The sequence below is a fragment of the Biomphalaria glabrata genome, chromosome 2, assembly GCF_947242115.1.
Source record: "Biomphalaria glabrata chromosome 2, xgBioGlab47.1, whole genome shotgun sequence".
In the NCBI taxonomy this organism is placed as follows: Eukaryota; Metazoa; Mollusca; class Gastropoda; family Planorbidae; genus Biomphalaria; species Biomphalaria glabrata.
Window position 1 is genome coordinate 35,270,587 of NC_074712.1, and position 21,744 is coordinate 35,292,330.

The 21,744-nt window shown below is 37.1% G+C and overlaps 1 protein-coding gene across 9 annotated transcripts in view; it reads left to right on the top strand.

Annotated features, from left to right (window-relative positions):
- The window catches only part of LOC106075175 (meiosis-specific nuclear structural protein 1-like), a 35,025-nt gene extending 13,281 nt beyond the window's left edge, over positions 1 to 21,744 (top strand). For all 9 annotated transcript variants that reach the window (XM_013236110.2, XM_013236114.2, XM_013236113.2 and 6 more), the window contains exon 14: positions 17,342 to 21,744. In XM_013236110.2, coding sequence (XP_013091564.2) covers positions 17,342 to 17,518 — 177 coding nt within the window. In that variant the 3' untranslated portion in view covers positions 17,519 to 21,744. The remainder of the gene's footprint in view (positions 1 to 17,341) is intronic.

Consider the following 21,744-nt stretch of genomic DNA (forward strand, 5'->3'; position numbering starts at 1 on the left):
CAAATGGTTTTAGATTTTTTTATCAAAAAATTTTTGTATTGCAAAGTTAAATAAGTTCTGTCATACTAATTATTACATTTGTACAAAAAAAATTTTTACTTTCTTTTTAAGAGAAAAAAGCTATTTAGTATGCATATACGTTGGACATAATTTAAAACAACAATTAATAAGTAGTTTTTCATATTATCGCGTGACTTGCAGCGCTACACCAGAAACACATGACACATAATGAAAGGAATTTTTTATTTTTTTACGGAAATGTTTTTTTCTTGGGGATTTGAATAAGAGATTGACCCTTTTTAAAACAATTAGATATTCATTAAATGACATCAGTTAGGCCAGGTTCACATTGAGCTCTACATTCACTTTCACCTTTCTTTTGGTCTGCTGGACGCTGAGGCACCACACAAGATCTATCAACCTTCTTTCTCCATTTTTCTCTGTCATTTGTCTTTGATAGAATTTCATTATGGTATTCTTTCTGAAAATATGGAAATTTGCATTTTTACCACTTCGGGGGGCCGATTTTGAGTTTGTGTTTCCACACAAACTGTCTTTGTAACCTTGTTTACTTCCAGATTCTTGGACTTGTTTACTTTTTTTTTCTTCTAAATTTTGCATAATACTTGCATCTGTTATCTAAAGAATTATTGACAGGCTAATCTTGTTTGGTCTTGACTGGTTGATCCACTGACTCCCTGATTTAAATCTTCTCCTACGGATCAATTAGCTTCTTTTCCTTATATATATTGGCCTCCTTCAGTCGTAGAACGACTATGGTTTATCTCAGAGCACACTTCCCCATGTGGCTGTGGGACCCTATTTTGGAGAGACACTCCGTCCACAAATAGCGCAGGTTAATGTAGCTTTTGCTTCGGTGATAGAGGAGCTGGCCATTTTACGGATTGTACGTTTTTCTTCCAGAGCTGAGGCCCATGTACTTTCACTGTCCATTGCTTTCTTGGTCACTGTCTCTCTCCATCTGGTGCGGTCTAGAGCTTTGTCTTCCCAATTGTCAGTATTGATGTTCACCGATTTGAGTCCCGTTTTATTACATCTATGTAACGGAGGTGGGGGCGACCAGTTTTTTTTTTGTGCCAGTCGCGAGTTGTCCATTAGAGGATGACTTTCGGGATGCGCTTGTCATCCATCCGGCGAACATGTCCAAGCCAGCGCAAACGGCGTTGTCTGAGGGCTGTAAAGATGCTGGGAATACCTGATCGCACAAGGATCTCAGTATTGCACACTTTTTTCCTTATAATTACATCACTTACTGTAGGTAGCTCAAATCCAATCACTATATGTAACGTTTCATTTCCCTAATACTTATCAACTTATCAAGAGCATGCAGTCTCCACTGGTACACCATCATGCTCATTCTCTGGCCTAGATACTTATTTTAATAATTATTCAAGTTCTGGCTGTCTAAAAGAATGAATATGGTGCTGGGAGCATCAGGATGCTGTTTGCATTTTCCGAGGCCTCTTTGTGTAGGCCTACTAACATATTAACTTCTGATTTATGATCTTCTTCTTCTAGCCAGCTTTTTTGCAGCTGAGCTATAAGCTCTTTTGCTAAACGTGCGCTTCTTTAAATGTTATAGCAATTACATGGGCGTAGCTAGGGTGGGGGAGAGGAGGGGGGAGAATTTGAACATTCCCCCGGGCCCCCACTTGAGGGGGCCCCAAATGAGTGGAGTTTTTTACATTAAAAATTAAATATTACGCAAAATGTAGGGGCCCCAAATGAGGCTAAGCCCCCCCCCCGGTCCCTAAACGATGGAAAATTCCTAGCTACGCCCCAGTAGCAATAGGCAAAAAAAAGTTACTGCTTTCACTATATTTCACTAACTATTAAGTTCAAAAGATTTAGACTAAAGGCAGGCCCTTCATTGCCGTTGAATGTTGTAGGTAGGCATATCCTATAGACCTTTATCGAAGCAACTCATGTTGGTAAAGTTATCAAGGTTTTACTTTAGAAAATTAATATATCATTTCATTGCCGCTGACTTCATTTTCATAGCTATATACATCAAAGTTGGACTAGATCTTGAATCAAGTTTTCAACTCACCAATGTAGTATTTAAAATGCATCATTAGTGCTACCGAGAAGCTAATTTCCCATCATTTTATGTAGGCCTGATCTTATATATTATCTTATATATTACAGACGTTACTTCAAAAAAGAAGATAATTATGTATTTTAAGGCTTTTGCTTAGTGCTGCCCAAGCCGGAAATCATTGGGATCTGTTTGGTTCTCAAATATTTATAATATTGATTCTCTTGCTTGTCTAAGTAAACAGATCTTTATTGTAATTCGCTCTAACATGGTTATAATAATTTATTCTTCTATTATTCTATTTTAAATTCTAATTGAATGCCTAGTGTTGCCTATTTCACTAGGCCTACCGGCACTTCATTGCTGTGGCGGGTGGCATGTGCGAAATTTGTGATATAGGCTACTTTTAACTGACTGTTACCCATAGTACTACTTGTTTAATACGCCAATTTTAATTTAATCACCATGGACACAGTAACAGAGCGCCCTCTACAGTTTCCTCTAACAACGTACAGGGTGTTGTCAAGGCACTTAAGAAGTGACGAAATATCGTCATGCACAAAGATTTATTTTTTTTTACCTCCGCCCTTGTTAAGTTGAAACAGCCTACGCCCGAGTCCTGTAGAATCCAAATTGACTTTGCAAACGTTTTGAAAAGCAAATCTTCCTACGGTACACATTGAGGAAACTCTAAATCCCGGTTACCAAGTTGCTCGTTAGTGCCTTTCAATTGGGGACAGGAGGTGGGAGAACGGAAGGGATGTAACCCATGGATGATAAATTGGCCACCAGGGGAGAGCAACCTCCGTTTACAAGGGGAGGTAATAATTCAGTCGGCTTAACAAGATTGTCAAAAAAAGAATCATAATCGACCCAGGAGATTATTTACTTAATTTTTTTTTGTAGGCCGAGTCCCGCGTGTTTGTCCACGCAGCGAGTTCAATGATGACTTGAGCAGACACTGTGTTCCGTTCTGCATGCCCGGATATCACTGACCACTTCCCATATTTTGTTTCAAGATTATTTTTAAATGACCTTGTTTTCTTAATGACGTATTGGCCATCCACAGTGGACAGCAAAAACACAAGAGTTCGCTCATTTATTCACACTAAGAATATTTGAACAAGGCTATATAGATAGTTTGTGGGGAAACACAAATACCTAATTGGCCCCCAAAGAGGTCCGCTTAGGCGAGACCAATCGTTATAAAAGCTCTCAACAATGATCTGCAACGTCACAACCTGTTGGCCTTTTAGACAAATAGCTCGTTGCCACGCCGTACAGACCTGTGACCTGTCTTGTGACCTGGTTTCAATATTTTATGCTTGAATATCAGAAGATAAGAGCTACAAACTATCACTAACCAGAACTTCTAGAGACTTGTACGTATCGAAAATATTGCCGATATTATTGTATTGAATGACGACATAATACCACAGGGTGCGGAGATCTATTAATGTTGTTATTACCTTGTTCATATTCATTTGTATTCAATGAACTGATAGTTATGAAGATATGGTTCAATATGAACCTGGATGGATCTATTATTGAGTGATTAGCTAATTGATGAATCTGAAAAGGCCTCAATGCAAACCTTTTCCCTTTGGTTAAATGATTTCAATATTGTGTAAAGTCACTCCTGTGTATACTAGACTACACTTGTGTAATGACACACAGTTTATTAAATAATGTTTTTAATTAGAATTGACTTATATACATACTAAATGAGACACAGTTTATTAAATGATGTTTTTAATTAGAATTGACTTATATACATACTAAATGACACACAGTTTATTAAATAATGTTTTTCATTAGAATTGACTTATATACATACTAAATGCAGTCTTTCTCCTTTGAAACAAAAGTCAACTCTTTCATTCAAATGTAAGTAGCTTGTGTGACAGAAAACAATTTTATTATAATATATTAGAAATCATCAAGCCGTCTGCTTAAATGTTATAAATATATAACATTACATCACTGTTGTTATAAATATATAACATTACATAAGTGTTATCTATATATTCTCCCTTGTTTTTAATGATTAATAGTGAATTGTTGTAAAAACGGTGTGTTTTTATTTTAAAAAATGCTTGCATATTTAATTGTAAAATTAAACGCTTTCAGAGGAAAAAAAGTAGCCGTTGCATCAGAACTTTGAAAGATCTAAAATATCATATCTTATTTCCAATATCTTTTCTAATTTTTTGCGATCTAAACGGGACTCAAGGGCGGGCAGACCACGCAAAAGTACTATCAACTTTTCTCCCTTCGGGGGCCGCTAAAAAAGTGCAAATTAAAACCAAAATCATATAGTATTACCTAGTCTTTTCAATTAGGTAGCATTTCTTAGGGAGATTTTCATAAATTGCGGACAAACTGTAAATAGCTAGTTTTTGGTGTCTCCGCTGTACATACTAAAACAAAGTGTTGATGAGCTGTTTTTGAAAAGGTGTTTTACAGGGAAATCTTCAAAGCTCTTCTGTTTGTATCACGACGTAATGTACACGTAGGTCAGATATTTCGCTCAATAACTTCAAACTTAGTTAAAAACAAATGGGCAACTAACTAGCGGTGATAAAGGAGATTGGATACGAAGATGAACTGCTACGAATAGAGATATCGTTAAAATTAGAGATCAAATCTTTGTTATTTGGTTTGCAACAGTGATTTGTTATTTAGTGTCCTTGACATTGTTCATTTATCGTAAAAATCTCCAATCTGTGGTACATTTATGTGTAGAATTGGTCTTGATCAAGTTTGTTCGTTTATATGTAGTTTGTTACAGTTAAGTAGTTGTTGTTTATTTTTAAATTTATTTACTTATCTTATTTAGCTTATCAATATGCTTCTTTAAAAAAAATGATCATGGCAAAGTTGTCAAATTGTCGTTTTACTTCGAAAATGAATAAGTTTTTCATGTTTAAAAATATTTTTGTTCTTTTGGTAAACTTGTTTTTTTTTTGTATGCCCCTGAATCTAAATTATCCACAACCGCTATTTAGGCACTTAAAGTGTGAGTTTGTGTGTACGTAATGTTTGACTGCTTGTGACTAGCTAAGACTTACGAGTTATAATACACACTCCTTCTATTCACTTGTTTTCAATTCTATTCATCAACATCCAATGAATTGAACTGGTCATGTAGAGCTACAGTTCAGATTGATCTTTTCTCTTTGCTCTTGACATTTGACATGTAAGATTAACGAAAAACAATCCACAATTATTAGATCTTAATGTAGAGCAGTGGTATACAATTAACCTTTATGATTTGTTGTCAACCATTAACCACACAGAATGTAGTTCTAAATCATCACACAAAACATAAAACTAAAATGTTATTTAAGCTTGGTTAGGCTAATAATATGCATCCTCTGTCTGGGACCCCTCAACTCAAGAAAACATTAAGAAACTGGAACAGACATAAAATAGAACAGTGAGATTCATAACAAACGAATACTCGCATTTAACTAGAGTAATACCTTTAGTAAAATCACTAAATTTAGAAAGTCTTCAGGAGAGAAGACTCAAAAGTAAAGTTGCAATTATACATAAAACACTGAACCGTAATCTTCAAATACAAAAACAAAATCTAATAAAATACTCAGAAAGACACAAAGATAAAGGCACATTCCTTGTTCCATATGCTAGGACACATTAGTACTAATGCTCCTTCTTCCCTAGTGCTATTAGAGCATGGAATGGGTTGCCTGAGCCAGCCAGGAAAACCAATGACTTGGCAGAATTTAAGTTATAGGTTAATATGCATGACTAGATGCATGACACGTAGGACGTAATCATCTTCTTTTTTGAAGTAACATCTGTATTATATAAGATAAGAGAATATAGTTCTAAATCATCAACCAGAATTTAGTGGCTGTAAGTCAACACAAAATATTCCAAGGAAGCATCCCCCCCCCCCCTAATGTAGTTGGAGGGTAAATGCTTTTATAGTACTCAAAGTTTTGCGTCAAAGTCTTTCAAGTTCCATAAGATTGTCACTAATGATTCTAATTGTTTCGATTCAAAAAGTTGTTATGTCAGGCTAAGCAAATACCAATCTATAGTTTAGTTGCTTTTGAATCTAGCGCTTTCATATTGTTTTCCCTCAGTCTGCATAAGAGCTCAGCAACAAAAAGTTGGTTAGAAGAAGAAGAATGTTTTCTCGGAAACTTTTTCTCTGTCTTGGTGGGTTGTTACAAAGCTTATATTAACTCTCTCCGTCTGTCTTGGTGGGTTGTTACAAAGCTTATATTGACTCTCTCCGTCTGTCTGGATGCTTTTCACTTTGTTTCTCTCACTTTCCAGTATCATGTTGTACAATTATTCATTGTCGATGGTAGCAAATGAATTAATTAAAAAAATTAACCAATTTGTAAATCTTTTAGTGGTAGATTTTTTGGTTGTCGAAGGGAAAAAAAAGGGAAATATCTATAGAGCAAAACTTTATGGAAACTTTTTTCTTTAGTTGTTTATTTACACCTGAAACTGTCTCATTATTTTAATTGAATTTTTATAGGGTTTTTGGGTTGAGTAAGAATGATGTTCTTTAGAGGTCAGTTGATGTTTAGCCTGTGGCTATTTGATGCACTACGATTGAAATGAATAAAAATGTGTTGACCAGTAATACGTTATTGACAACTTGAGCCCTTGTTACAAAGCTTCTATCAACTCTGTCTGTCTGTCTGTCTGTCTGGTCAAACGTTATTTCTCCCATACCCAATCTCGGATCATTTTGACAACACAAGAATTAATTTTTTAAAATTACCAATTAGTTAATTAACTACTGGTAATAAACTATTTGGTTTGGTATCTCAAACAAGGGAAAGAATTTGTACTTGACTAAAGTGTTGGTATAAGTTGAATTAGTCCCCTTTATAGGTCGTCGTCTAAGTATTAGTGAATGCAACATGAAAATTAGGACGAGACTATAGAAACAATATATAACAATCTTTCATGTTCATAAGCTCTTCACTAGCAGAGTGGTTACCGTGTTGGTTTGAGAAGCATGAGAAGGCTTGAGCCATTGGTCGTTCCCCCCCCCCCTTTTTTTTATATTTATTTGTATAAATGCTTTTTTATTTTTAGTCTAGTTCTATTACAAATTTAATTACTTGATTGATCCAAACTAATTGATACAATTATGCTTAATATAAGCTTTGTTTGTTTTTGAAGTATTTTGTAAAATATCTTCTTGTTATGATTAATACAACTATACTCTAGTTCAGGGGTGGGCAAATTACGGACCGCGGGCCACATGCGGCCCGCCGAAGTGTTTTATGCGGCCCGCCGACGCTTGAAGAAATCAGGTGTTCCCATACATTACACAAATAAAAATGCAAATATATTTATATAAATAATTGTAAATAACTATAGATCTAGAAATAGTTGAAACTTCTGATTCTTATCACTTATTATAAGGAGGCTAAAGAAACATTGTCTTTAAACGTCATTATGAAAAGTTTAAAGTAAACGAAGATTATTCTTAATGGCAATATTTCGAAACATTCAGTCAAAGACAACACAAACCAGTATTTATTCAACTATATCAAAAACTGTGGTGAAAGTGTTGGGTCGGCTTGTACAAGATGGCAAGTGTAACAACTAATGGAGCTCGTGCTTTGACTAAGAAAAACAGGCTTTTTAATCAAATAAAGCATTGAATATCAAATATATTGTTGGAATTGATTTCTCAATGATCTTATTATTAGCACAGGGCCAGCCTTAGGAATAGACAAAGTGCTTAGGGTCACCAATTTGTGTGGGCCTTGCACTTACTTTGCTTTCGTTATTGAAGAGAAGAAATAGCGAAACTTGTCCTCAATGTTATTGTTGAAGTACAATAGGTTTTTAATAAATTGAATAATTTTACTGTTGGCAGTTTTTTTATTTTATTTTATTTGAGGCCACCAAATTCACTTTGCCAAGGGCCTCTAATTATCTGCCGACCATGACTGGCAGTTCCGAGAAGTATTTGAAGATTTGAAACAAAATATTCCGATGTTTGGTTAAACAGTAGTATCCGCTGGCCTAAAAGAATATGGAATCTCAAGGAAGAAATAGTTAGGTTCATTGAAGGACATTGACTGTGACTTTGTTACTAATATTTCTAATGTAGAGTTGAAGACAGACTTCATGTTTATCATTGGATACATTGCAATGTTTTGTTTGCAAATGAAATATATCTGCATCTTAAATCTTTTCAAACAAAGTTATTCCACTTCTTGAAGCAGCGAGTGAAATCGGGTCTTATCATTTTCCTTAGCTTAATGGTGAAACTATTTCTAGTGAAATGGATGAAATTACAAGACTTATTTGGATTCCTTGATCGTGGAATTTGAAAGCAAATTTTAAGACGTCAAGATCTTGGAACTAGTTTTCAATACCATCAGCTCACTATTTAATGCAGAAGCTGATTTAGCTCCAGATGACATACCTCCAAGCAAATTATGACCTGAAAGAGTAAATCCAGTGAGTTCTTCCACACAAATTTCATGACTGCCAGAAGCTGTATTCCCATACTTAAGAAAACTTTGCTGCGAAGCTGTCACATTATTCGGAACCTAATTCATCTGTGAACACGCTTTATTTCGTTTGTTTGAAAATTATGAAGTTTTAGAACAGGTCGATGCTCACTGACTGTAATTTGATAGCAGTCGCAAGAATAAAACAATTAGTAAGCTAGTTCTACAGTTATAGAACATTATGCACGGATGTAAATAGTTAAATGCTTCACATTAAGGTTTATTGTGCATTTGTGGTGTAAAAAGCCAATAACAAAATTTAAAAAAATATTCGTAAAATTAGTTCAAGAAATTGCTAACTAAAAATAATAAATTTATCCGGCCCGCAAGTCCCCAAAATTTTTAATGCGGCCCTCGGTAGAAAAAGGTTGCCCATCCCTGCCTAGTTATATGTTTGTACGGCTGTAAGTTTCATTTGTTTCAACTCAACATGGCCCTATGAAAATATTTAATTAAAAAAAAAAAGGTTAATATCTAGCCTTTTTTTTTTTCTTCATTCAGCCCCGGTGACATTTAGGATCCTCTCGCCGACCCCACCCCCAGGTATAAATTTTAAACCCCCGGCACCCTACACTGCATAAATCACCCGTTCTCCCCTGGAGGACACAGGGACGGGGTTTATAATCACCATACTAAAGTGTCATTCAAACGGGAGCCAAGTTCTACAACTCGTTGCTTCCGCCCGCAGAACGGCGTCGGTTTGTCTGAACAAAAGAATTGTATTGCGGCTCAACCTTGGATAAAATAATGAAATTTGCCAAAATAATTAGCCTGGCGTTTTTCTACCTATCAGGTGCCAGTTATGACAGGTAAATGGTGGCGAAATTCTAGCCTCAAATTGTTTCCTTTTCGACAGACATCATAAGTATTCAAATGTGTGATGATAGGCTGATTTATGGTAAAATATTTGTGGCTGAGGTGGCTTTAATGTGTTTTCAACGAAAATGGGAACCTTTTTCGCGAGTCGGTGTTTGTATTTGATTGTACATCTAATTGGGATTCATTGCATAGCTCAGGTTCACTCACCCACTTAGTCATTCTTGTCTCAGAGCACTGTGATATCGAAATTTACTAAATTTACTTAACTTTAATTGTAGAGAAATGGGATATGATGTTTGCAAATAAAGGATTCTGTTGTTTCTGAACTTACCCTTTTGAGTCACCTCCATTTGCGTTTCGTTTCCAAAGCTAAAATAACGCCATACACCTATATCTATTCAAGTCATAGGCCCTTGGTCAAGCAGTAAGTCACTGGTCAAGCAATAGGCAGTCCACTAGACAAATGAAAAACAGAAAACTGGCGATCATAGTTAGATTATTTCAAATACTTTTTGCTGACCGTTTGCGATACACTTCAACAATCTTTGGATTTCTTAATCTCTTGAACTAACAAACAAACTAGATTCAGGAGGTTAGAAAATTAGAAAAAAAAGTATACATTTCACCGAGCCACGACAATCTTAGACTCCAGTATAAGAACAATCTCTGGATTTCTAAATTACCTTATTGACCAAATTCACACATTTGTACACAAGCATGGTGTATATTTTTGTGATAAAGTGCATGTATAGCCCCATAGTACATAAAGAAATAGTTTATGTATCAATAAATCTGTATGTTTAATGAAACAAAAAAAAAAAAAACTGAAAAAGTGTTCACATTTTTAAAATAGACTTCACCTTCACCAGGCCCTTATTCTGTTTGACCGTTGGAACTCCACTCCACACATGATCTGTTGACCATCTTTCTCCATTTCTTTCTGTCTTTAACCCCTAATTAGAGACTCTCCCATAGATGGGTCTGTTCATTCTTGAATGTTGTCCTCTCAACGCTTCCTTTTCCCCTCCTTTTACCTGGTACTGTTCCCTGTATAAAACTCTTTGCGAGCCGATCTCATTCTATGGCCGTACAGTCTTACCTAATGTTTTTTTAACAGTGGGCAAAGGTCATCATTGGACTAATCGCCATTGTGATTCTATTTCAGATGTCCGCGTTTTTAACATGATAGTGTGATTGATGACTAGAATCTTTTTCAAACATCAATGGCAAGGATCTTCCTTACTAGCTCTGCATTTAAGAGTCCGGGATTCACACGCCTACAGGAAAGTCACCATGACCAAGGCGCGCATTAGTATTTTTGTGCTTAGAGCTACGCTCAAGTTTTTACAAATAGTTTTCGCAAATGCTCATGTAGTCCCTTTTGAGACGAAAGCTACTGACGCTTGTTAGTTTTAGGCCTCCAATGATATATGTGTTTATTTATTTGCATGTCGTAATGTTGCTAAAGTCTTGTCTATGCGCATCGCCTACTTAGCTAGATCTTTCTCTGTTCCTGCCAGACCATCTCTGAGGGACTTTACGTCTTATTTGACGATCTCTTTCCTTTGCAACTTCTTGTGTGACTAAAGAGGCCAATCCTTGATACACAGCTGCGGTCACAGGTTGGGCATTTGTAATCACAAGGCGCCGTTGCATTTTCACCCTTCTTTCTACTACTGTTGTGTATGGCATCTGCAATCCGTGACCCTTCCTTTATGCTCTCTCTCCATGTGGATCTATCCAGTGCCACTTTTCCCAGCTGCTAGTGTCGATTTTGAAGAGCTTCATGTCGCGTTTGCATAATTTTGTATATCGTAAAAGTAGACGACCAGCGGCTCTCCTGCCTTCTGTTAAATCACCATACAGAATGTCTTGTGGAAGTCGACCTTCTGGCATGAAAGTAGCCAAGCCAGCCAAGACGTCTGCTGCTGATAACACAGCGGATGTCCAAGCACCCTGCTCTTCGTAGGACTTTATCATTGGCTAACGTTAATCCGCCTTAGGCATCGGAGGGAGGTAGATGATATTTAGCTTTTTTTTCCTGCCATGAGTAGGCTGACCATGTTTCACTTCTTATAGCAAAGTGCTCATCACATCTATGTCATCATCAAAGGGTAAGCTAGTATTTTTTTCTCCGGCCACTGCTTACGGTACTCGCGTAACCTCCACTACCCTTTCAAGGAAGATAGTGAAAAGAATAGGTGATACTAGGCAACCTGTCTTACTCCTTGTGGTTTTGAATCTCCAGACTGGGTGTGTCAAAAAAACATTTTCAAACTAGAGACAGGCTGGTGCACACACAATACAAAAAATGAGAATCTCTGTCCTAGGAACGCCATCTCGCGCACGGATTGTATCACATCGCTGGTATCTTAAAACACCAGTGCCAACAATACTCCAGAGATAAGCTTGTGAAGATAATGTCGAGGAAATAGCTCTCGTGTGTCTATCATCCAAGTTTGTTTATTGGTGTTATTGTAGTGGCTACAAGGATACATGCTAATATTTTACTATACATAGCAGACAGACACACGCGATTTGATGAAACAATGGATAAGTAAGGCCGGATGTAGAACTTCTGAGTGGGGAATCAAACTGTGTGTGTGTAGGAGTGAGGAAGAGATATGTAAATAGAAGGAGTTTATACGATGTTTCAACATTCAAAAGGCTGCTTTCAAAAAGCAAAACATAAAACTTTAAGTAATGTTTGTTCTACATGTTGACAAGCAGGTCTTAGAGAAATGATAGAAAGCAGGTCAACACTTTGAGTCTCCTCCAACGTTACAAGTAAAAAAAAAAAAAAAGAGAAGAAGAAAATCTCTCCTTTCTTATCTTGCGATCTATGGGACAGATCATGTTAACGAGGGTGTCATGTGGCCAACAGAACGACCAACCTTTTACTTCTTTACTCCCCAACTATTGTCAGGTACCAGTAGAGCTGGTTGGACTAAGAGTCGCCCTAGGGATCCCGAAATTAAAAAATCCCAGGATTCAAACCCAGGACCCCTCGTTTCGGAGTCCTAGCGCTTAACCGCGTAGCCAACGCACCTCCTAACGTTGCAAGATTATGTACATATTTTAAGATTTAAAATCTACAAGCTAATTTTTTGTATAAATAGAAGATTTGAAATCTGCACATTAGGAAGTAATTATTTTATATATGCTTAAAGTATGGACTTGAATACAAACAACAAGTATACTTTTGTTTTGTTTGAAGTCAACTTGTGGTATACTTTTGTTTTGTTTGAAGTCAACTTGTGGTATACTTTTGTTTTGTTTGAAGTCAACTTGTGGTATACTTTTGTTTTGTTTGAAGTCAACTTGTGGTATACTTTTGTTTTGTTTGAAGTCAACTTGTGGTATACTTTTGTTTTGTTTGAAGTCAACTTGTGGTATACTTTTGTTTTGTTTGAAGTCAACTTGTGGTATACTTTTGTTTTGTTTGAAGTCAACTTGTGGTATACTTTTGTTTTGTTTGAAGTCAACTTGTGGTATACTTTTGTTTTGTTTGAAGTCAACTTGTGGTATACTTTGGAACGACTTTAATAATAGTGTGTGGAGTCACTTCTTCAGATTGCCAGATTCGCGCCTAAAACTTCACGTCACGGTATACATCACAGAGTCAACCCCCCCCCCTCGGCTAAGCCCATGTGTGGAGTCACTTCTTCAGATTGCCAGATTCGCGCCTAAAACTTCACGTCACGGTATACATCACAGAGTCAACCCCCCCCCCTCGGCTAAGCCCATGTGTGGAGTCACTTCTTCAGATTGCCAGATTCGCGCCTAAAACTTCACGTCACGGTATACATCACAGAGTCAACCCCCCCCCCCTCGGCTAAGCCCATGTGTGGAGTCACTTCTTCAGATTGCCAGATTCGCGCCTAAAACTTCACGTCACGGTATACATCACAGAGTCAACCCCCCCCCCCCCTCGGCTAAGCCCATGTGTGGAGTCACTTCTTCAGATTGCCAGATTCGCGCCTAAAACTTCACGTCACGGTATACATCACAGAGTCAACCCCCCCCCCCTCGGCTAAGCCCATGTGTGGAGTCACTTCTTCAGATTGCCAGATTCGCGCCTAAAACTTCACGTCACGGTATACATCACAGAGTCAACCCCCCCCCCCTCGGCTAAGCCCATGTGTGGAGTCACTTCTTCAGATTGCCAGATTCGCGCCTAAAACTTCACGTCACGGTATACATCACAGAGTCAACCCCCCCCCCCCTCGGCTAAGCCCATGTGTGGAGTCACTTCTTCAGATTGCCAGATTCGCGCCTAAAACTTCACGTCACGGTATACATCACAGAGTCAACCCCCCCCCCCTCGGCTAAGCCCATGTGTGGAGTCACTTCTTCAGATTGCCAGATTCGCGCCTAAAACTTCACGTCACGGTATACATCACAGAGTCAACCCCCCCCCCCCCTCGGCTAAGCCCATGTGTGGAGTCACTTCTTCAGATTGCCAGATTCGCGCCTAAAACTTCACGTCACGGTATACATCACAGAGTCAACCCCCCCCCCCTCGGCTAAGCCCATGTGTGGAGTCACTTCTTCAGATTGCCAGATTCGCGCCTAAAACTTCACGTCGCGGTATACATAACAGAGTCAACCTCCCCCCCCCCTCGCCACCCGGGATAGAGGTCACATTAATCAAACATTTTATAAAATAAGAATAATTGTTCACTAATTTCCATAACCCCCGTCTTCCCCTTATCACACTGACTGGGGTGAGCACCCCTTCTGGATCTCCTTGTTTGTCTGTGTGTATTAATGTTTGGATGTATTGAAGTAGGTAGATAGATCAGTCTATTGTAGCCTCCGCCTGATCGACGCACAGCCACGTATAGCAAACAGACCCCTTTAAGTTGCCCTTACCCTGTAGGCGTGTCTTAAAATGAAAGTGGTTTTATGCGCTGTTGGCCGTGTCACTTATACAAACGGCGTTGAGCAAAGCGGGCCTTGAACATTTCTGCTTTCAAGCAAAAGGGAAAAAAAAATCTCCTCTAATCCGACTTTCATTGCCGTAATGTCTATTGCGGTAGAGAAGATTCCCCACAAGTAATTGTTGCCTATCTCTCGTCAGCAGACGTGCAGACGCCGAAGCTATTGTTAGAAAAGGCCACGATAAACACCAAATTTAACCGAGAAGAGACGAGAAATCACGGGATTGGATTCTTCTGTCAAGAGATCTGGTCACATTAGACTTTTTATATTTCCCGGTCTTTCACTTGCCAGTTGGCAGCTTGAAAATAAATTCAGTGCTTTTGTAGGAGGACGCTCTCACCGCTCTCTCTCTGGCTTTTAGAGATACCTCTGTACATTTGTTTTTCTAGTAGGAAGCGAATTTTTAAAAATTGTATATAACACCTTGAAGGCTTTACAATTAGGGCTACTCACAAAAGCACAACTAATATATCTTTATATCTATCTATCTATATAGCTAGCACCTTCCCTATATTTATTTTATCTCCTCTTCTAGAGACAGGACATCTTATATTGAAGATCCAAGATAGCAGAATTCATTTACGGCATCCAGCTTGTTCTCGTCAATGAGGTGGGGAGGGTGGTCACATTTCCAGTCTTTACGGCAGCTCGCGTCTGGCTCAAGAAAAACTGGTCGCCATGACCCCCGTTACGTGGTTGTAATAAAACGGGACCTAAAAAATAGTGGACATTGATACTGACCATTTAGAAAACATTGCCCTAGACCGCACTAAATGGAGGGAGACGGTGACCTAGAAAGCTATGGGCAGTGAAAAAAAACATGGGCCTCGGCTCTTGAAGAAAAGCGTGCCATATGAAAAATGGCCAGCTCCTCTACCATCAAAGCGAAAGCCACCTTGACCTGCAACATATGTGGACGGGAGTATCTCTCTAAAATTGGGCTCCAAAGTCGAAGTGCTCGAGATGAACCATAGTCGTCCTACGACTGAAAGAGGCCAACTAAAAATAGCTAGCACGATGATTATTGGTTCACACTTGGATTCCAGACGCCAACAGACATTCAGTTACAGTTACAAAAAATGTAATAATAAGTTTGTATCTAGATCTAGTTCTTACAACTATGTGTGTGGCGTGTGTTTTGAAGTAAAGGTGTTACGTTAGGAAACCTTTGCGATTAGCTTCATCTACTATTTACACTCTCTAACGATACATTCCTCCCAATCTCTCTCTCTCTCTCTCTCTCTCTCTCTCTCTCTCTTTCACTTCCTCTCTTCCCCGCTTTTCTCTTTCATTCTCTCTGCCTCTCTCTCCAACACTCCCCCATTCAACCTAGTCCTCCTTCCACTATAACAAATGTTGTCAGCTTATATTGAGGCATCAATATAAACATTGTTTCAAGTCATTACCACCTCAAAGTGATTTGTAAGTCTAAATAATAATACATGCTACTCAATGCTACTCAATACTTGGCAGTTGTTACTGGAAACTCTGGTATTATATAAGCTTTCAAAGAACAAGTAAAACTCTTTAAACATACTTTTTTGAAAAACAAAGCTTACTAAAGGGCAAGAAATGTATGTTTACAGCCATATATTCCAATACTGTGAGATTTATTTCCCTTTTTTTCTGTATCAAACAAAATTAATTAATTACCACTAATTAATTGTTTGATTGATTCAGGTTTTGTTAAGGACCAAAAAAAAAAAACTGTGCAAAGTTTTCAAATTTATCTGAGAATGGGAAGTGGGAGAAGTAACGTTTAGTCAATGTGTACCAGACAGAGGGAGTGGATAGAAGCGTTGCAGTTACTAGAGAACAGCCCTTGTTACTAAATGAGTTTCTATTTCCTAGATACCAATGTGGATGTCTTCATTATCTGAGAGTTTGTGTTTTTTATGTTCGCCATCTCCTTCCAGTCTAAGGTTCAGCTGGCGTGAGTCAGTCCACATCATCAGATGTAGTTTACAAGAGAACAGACCATGGTCACTTTATAGGACCGGTCATCTAAATAAATGACTTGTTCGATCCGTTCCGCGTGTGTCCCTTCCTTCTGTGTATGTGTGTGTGTGTGATTAGGACCGTTAGACTTTATGGGGAAATGCGTGTAAAGATAGGTGCTTATATGAGAGAGTGAGAGAGATTATTAAAAAACAAATGCAGGCATTACGAAAAAAAATCTGAAGAAAGAAAGAAGAAAGAAAGAGAGAGAGAGAGAGAAGATGGAAATTAGAAACGTAAGAGGGAGGGGATGAGGTTAGGAATTGCAGTTATCATTATATCGACACAAGTGTTTGGGTATCGAGAAATGTCGGCAATAAAAAAAAATCTTTAAAAAAATAAACAAAGCTTATCCAATGGGAAGAACTCCGCACTTACAACTCTATCTCTCATTAATGTAGAAGTTATTTCCCTTATTCGATATACAAAAATTACCAATAATTAATTTACTAATTAGATATTTTTTAAACGATTCATGTTTTTGTTAGGTACAATAAAGAGAATGAGTGTAAAAAAATAATAAGTACAATTATTCAAGGGGACCAAGCCGTACATATTTAGCAATATCTGTGAATAATGTAGGATTTATTTCCCTTTTTTGTATCAAACAAAATAATCAATTACCTGTAATTAATTAGCTTATTTGTTAATTTATTTATAAATTCATGTCTTGTCTATAACAATGAATAATTTCTCAGTTTCAACTTGATCCGAGAATGGGGTGGGGGAGGAATGACGTGTGAAAGCTTTTTACCAGACAGACAGAATGTGTTGATATAGATTTGTACAAATCTAAATCAAATATGTAGGTGGAATATTCGTGATTTGAAAAACAAGTCTTGGGAAGACATTTCATTTCAATCTATTTGAATTCCTAAAATGTTCATTGTTCAATTCTTATTAACATTTTTAAAAAGGTGAGTCTGTATCATTTACAGTTTTGTTTTGTTTTCCAACGAGCGCAATTTCATCCTAATTTTTCTTATTCTACCAGGTGCATGCGTTGAGAGAAGAAAGTTACTGGAAGCTCCTCGATCACAGAGTACGCTTAAAGGAAGACAAACTCTTGTTACAAGACTACGAGAAGGAACACCAGAGACTTCTCAAAATAGGGCAAAAGTCAGACGTATTGACCATCTCAGCAAGTCCAGCAGAGGCTAGCAAACACTAGTTCTCGGCCCTGGCTAAAAGCTAGAAATATCTGAAGAGAGACCTCACTATGGAATCAACAATTTATGCGAAATAAAAACATCAGGAAATGACTTCTCAAAAATTAAAAAAAAAAATTAAAACGTTATCATAGGGAGTGACTCTTTCTCGATTTCAATTAGTTCATTAAAAAAATCTATTTCTACTTGCCAAATGTGTTTTATTATCGGTGGATTTATCATGAATATTAACAAAAAAACGTAGTCTGGTCTCTGTGATTTCTTTCTCCATGCACTGTTGGTATTAGATTGATTATCCCTACATAAAAAAAATGATTTTATTTCTACAGAATTTTAAAGGAGGGTGCATTTATTAACGTCGTACTGGTGTTGTCAAAGTTCTGAATCAAGATATCTAATGAAAAGATGACGTGTTTTTTTATTGCAATTCATTCATTAGAGTATCTACATTTAATGTCATCTATACGTCACTCCTGATCAAATGCTTTCAATGAATTGGGCTGACAGTATTTATTAATTCTATTCGCTTACAGCATTGTCCATTTTTTTTTGTAAAGCAATAATTTATTGTTGTTGTTGACTTCATGATCCAAAAGTCAATTATTTCACGTTTACATTTGATTTAGATTTACCATTTCAAACTTGTTTAGTCTTCTTGACATTGCATGGCGACCTCTGAAGTCATGACATTTTAGCGTGATTTAGACCTTGTCAAGTCACGTCTGTGTCATGTCTGCTATCTTTTTATCTTCTCTTATATGATTCAGACGTTACTTCAAAAAAGAAGATGATTACGTCCTACGCGTCATGATCAAATGCTATAATGACGTATGTATGTGAAATGAGTTTGATTTGTTCATGTAGCTCTTACTAATGTATTGCTAAATTGACATTGTAATTTATATAAAAATATTTGTGGGGATTTTTTGTCGTAGCCGCAAAATTTTTTTTCTTCTTCTCTACACTGCACGTATAATTTAGTAGTTCTTCACCAACTCTGCACTTCATCTATTATCTACTGGCTCTACATAATAATGATTATATAACAGTGTGGTTCAATAGAAGCTTTTTATTCTACACAATGACCTAGAAATCTAACTGCACTTCAAATCAATGTACTAGTTCAGATCTCATCTAGGAGACTTTGGTATTTCAGACTCAAAGTGAAACACAATAATCTGCTCTATATTTGCGCTTTGATTTTTAAGATCCTGCATAGTCCTCGACACCAAAGTCAGACTGATAGGCTCCCTGATCATGGCCACATTCTTATATTTCTATATGCTTGCGAGACTTGGACTCTGACTGCAGAGCTATAGAGGAGGGATCCTAGCAATGAACTTGAGATGCTACAGAATGATCCTAGGTATCACATTTAAAAAGACCGCATCACAAACCAAGAGATTAGAGACAGAGTTACTGCAGCCATTGGATCCCACCATGACCTGCTAACTAGTGTAAAAAAAAACGCAAACTAAAACTCTATGGCCATATTACAAGGCCTTCGAGGCTCGCAAAGACCTTCCTTCAGGGAACAAAACCAGGGGAAAGAAGAAGAGACAGGCAGTTTTTAATAGAAAGAAGTACTTTGCTCAATATGAAAATAATTTTTACTATTTTTTTAATAATACTTTTTTTTTGGTTTATATCGATATTTAATTTTGTAAATTGTTTGTTTTAAATTGTTTAAAAAAGACACAAGCATGGATCCGATACATGACTCACTCGCCCTTCAGATCTGATTGCTACACTTTGTCATTAAATGTTCGTATGTATTGAGGAATCAAAGTTGTTGTAAAAAGCTAATGGATCACACTATGTTTTGTTTGAAAATTAAATGTCTCCAAAGGCTTGTATTTTTATAATGACAGCTCAATTGTAATTGTCTCATTCACTGTGTATAAACTGAAACTTTGCTCTCAGATTGACGGTGTTAGGCCAGAGATCAACTTCCAGACTCTCGAACCGTTAGATCCAAAACGGATGCACTGATTGGATTTTAAGCAAAAGCCTTCGTGTTTTGCACCTTATATAGGTCAGGGGCGTATTTTTTCTACACACGGATCCAAAATATTTCGGGAAAAAATTATCAGCTCCCCAAGATCCCCCCTTCCAACCCCCAAAGCTTGTAGGAGGAAATTTTGAAAGTTTTTTTAGTGCTACATTATAGCTAATGTCGGCTAAAAGTGATTTTGTTCATAGTGACTTGACTAGAAAGCAGCCATTCTTCATATACTCTGAACTAGATTTTGACAAGTGCTATCACTTAATTAAGGAAATATACACGTTTCCTCGCGTTTGTTTCGTTCACTCTTTCTAAAACTGTTACTCATTGTCTAGTATTGGTGATTGACCTGGACATGGGCAGTGCAAGCTTGTATGTTTAACCCTCCGTCCAAGGCTTTCTTCAAACTTTAACCTTTCCATGACGCCAGTCCTTTAACCCTCTCGTGCAGTCTATCATTTGGTGGGATTTGATAAACCGGCCAGGTGAAACTTAACGATCTTTGCAGACGTCGATTTCGGTTTCCTTTTCTTTTTTTTTTTTTAAACCAGACATCGTCTGCTGGAGATGGCATCTAGAATCTACATTGTTACTCGACCTTCGCGCCATCTGGTGCACAGTTTACACACCACAGCCTTCGCGTGAGTGTCTTCATTGGTCACGCCATTTTGTTTGCCCTCGCTGTCGTGGTAACATGTAGGAACTGACTGATCGGCGAAGTAACTTTCCATTTATCGTTTGTTAAGTTGGTTTGATTGTTTTTTCGTCCTAAACTTTTGTTTTATTTTTAAATGGTTTTGTTTTAAATATGTAGATCCACACGTGAGACTATAGTTTAACACGTTTTTTAAATTGTTATAAAAAAAAGTTATATTGGTATTGTTTATTACGGTGAAAAGTTAAAAAAAAAATATTTTTTAAATCACCGACATTAAACACGTGACGCTATGTCTATAAATAGAAAAAGGGAAAGAAAACGTGGGGAGGGGAAGAAACCATCACGATATCTTACTTATTATATTTTAATGAAAATCTTTTATCTATCTCGACGAATTTTATGTGCAAATTTGACTTTTCTTTTCTTTTTGAATGCAGTTACTGCCAATCTAGTTGTTTTTTTCTGACACTTTATAAGACACAATGATGTATTGAAATGTAACTTCTGAAATTTGTGACATTTATGAACAAATCACCTTTCGAACGATTCGTTATTAAAAATTATTCCATTTTCTTAGATTTTATGTAAAAATTGGCTTCAGATGTGTACATTGAAAATTATTGTGCAATGTACATGTTTTTTTTTTTTTAAGAATTGTTTCTTGTGTATAAGCAAATTATTCTTAGCAATACCTTTTTTTTTTTGTCAATGACAGTGTACTTGCCTTCGTTAGTAGACCTACCAATTAAATGTGTGGTCTATTAACAACAGTGTTGACTATTTTTGTGTGTAAGTTTTCGTGTATCAAAGGAGGGACTACAAAACAAAACCCCAGTCCTGTGTTGATTGTAAAACTAGGAGAATTCCTTCTACATTCAACCCAGTTCAGTTATTACACTAACAGGGCCAGACATATGGGCTTCCAATTGGTGGAGGACAGGCACAGGAATAACAAAAAATTGCGAAATTTTGAAAAGTTCTCAGACATAGTAGAGTACTATTAACTCTCTGTTTACTAGTCCAACTCTCTACTATGGCTCTATGTTTACTAGTGTAGTGTCACGAGTCGAGTCTGTGACCTATTTCGACCAGTTTCTAGAAGCGAGTTCAAACCAGTGCAAGTGTCCAGCGTAAACAAGTTAATTTTAGGTATCCAATCAAAGAAAGAGGTTAAGGGAAAAAAATAGCACACGTCAGCTTCTAGAAGGTCAAAGTTACTAAAATAATTAGGGGACAAGTTTCCATGATTCTGGAATGTACGATTAAGAAAGGTATAAATTAGGGGAAAGTCAGTTAGACGGGGTCCTCGCATAGTAGTAGTTCTTGTAGAGCGATGGTCCTCGCTTAGTCTTCGATTAGTAATGATTTGATAGAGTTATAAGTTTTGTGATATTAGCGGGTCTATTAGCTAAAGTTTATTAGTTGAAGTTGAAGTTATACTAAGTGAAGTTTCATGTATCTTTAAGTTTTATTTATGAAGTATCAAGTCAAGTTGTTATTGAATTGAGAAGTCATTTTATGCGAAAGTTGAAGAAGTATTATTAAAGAAGTTTTAAGAAAATACA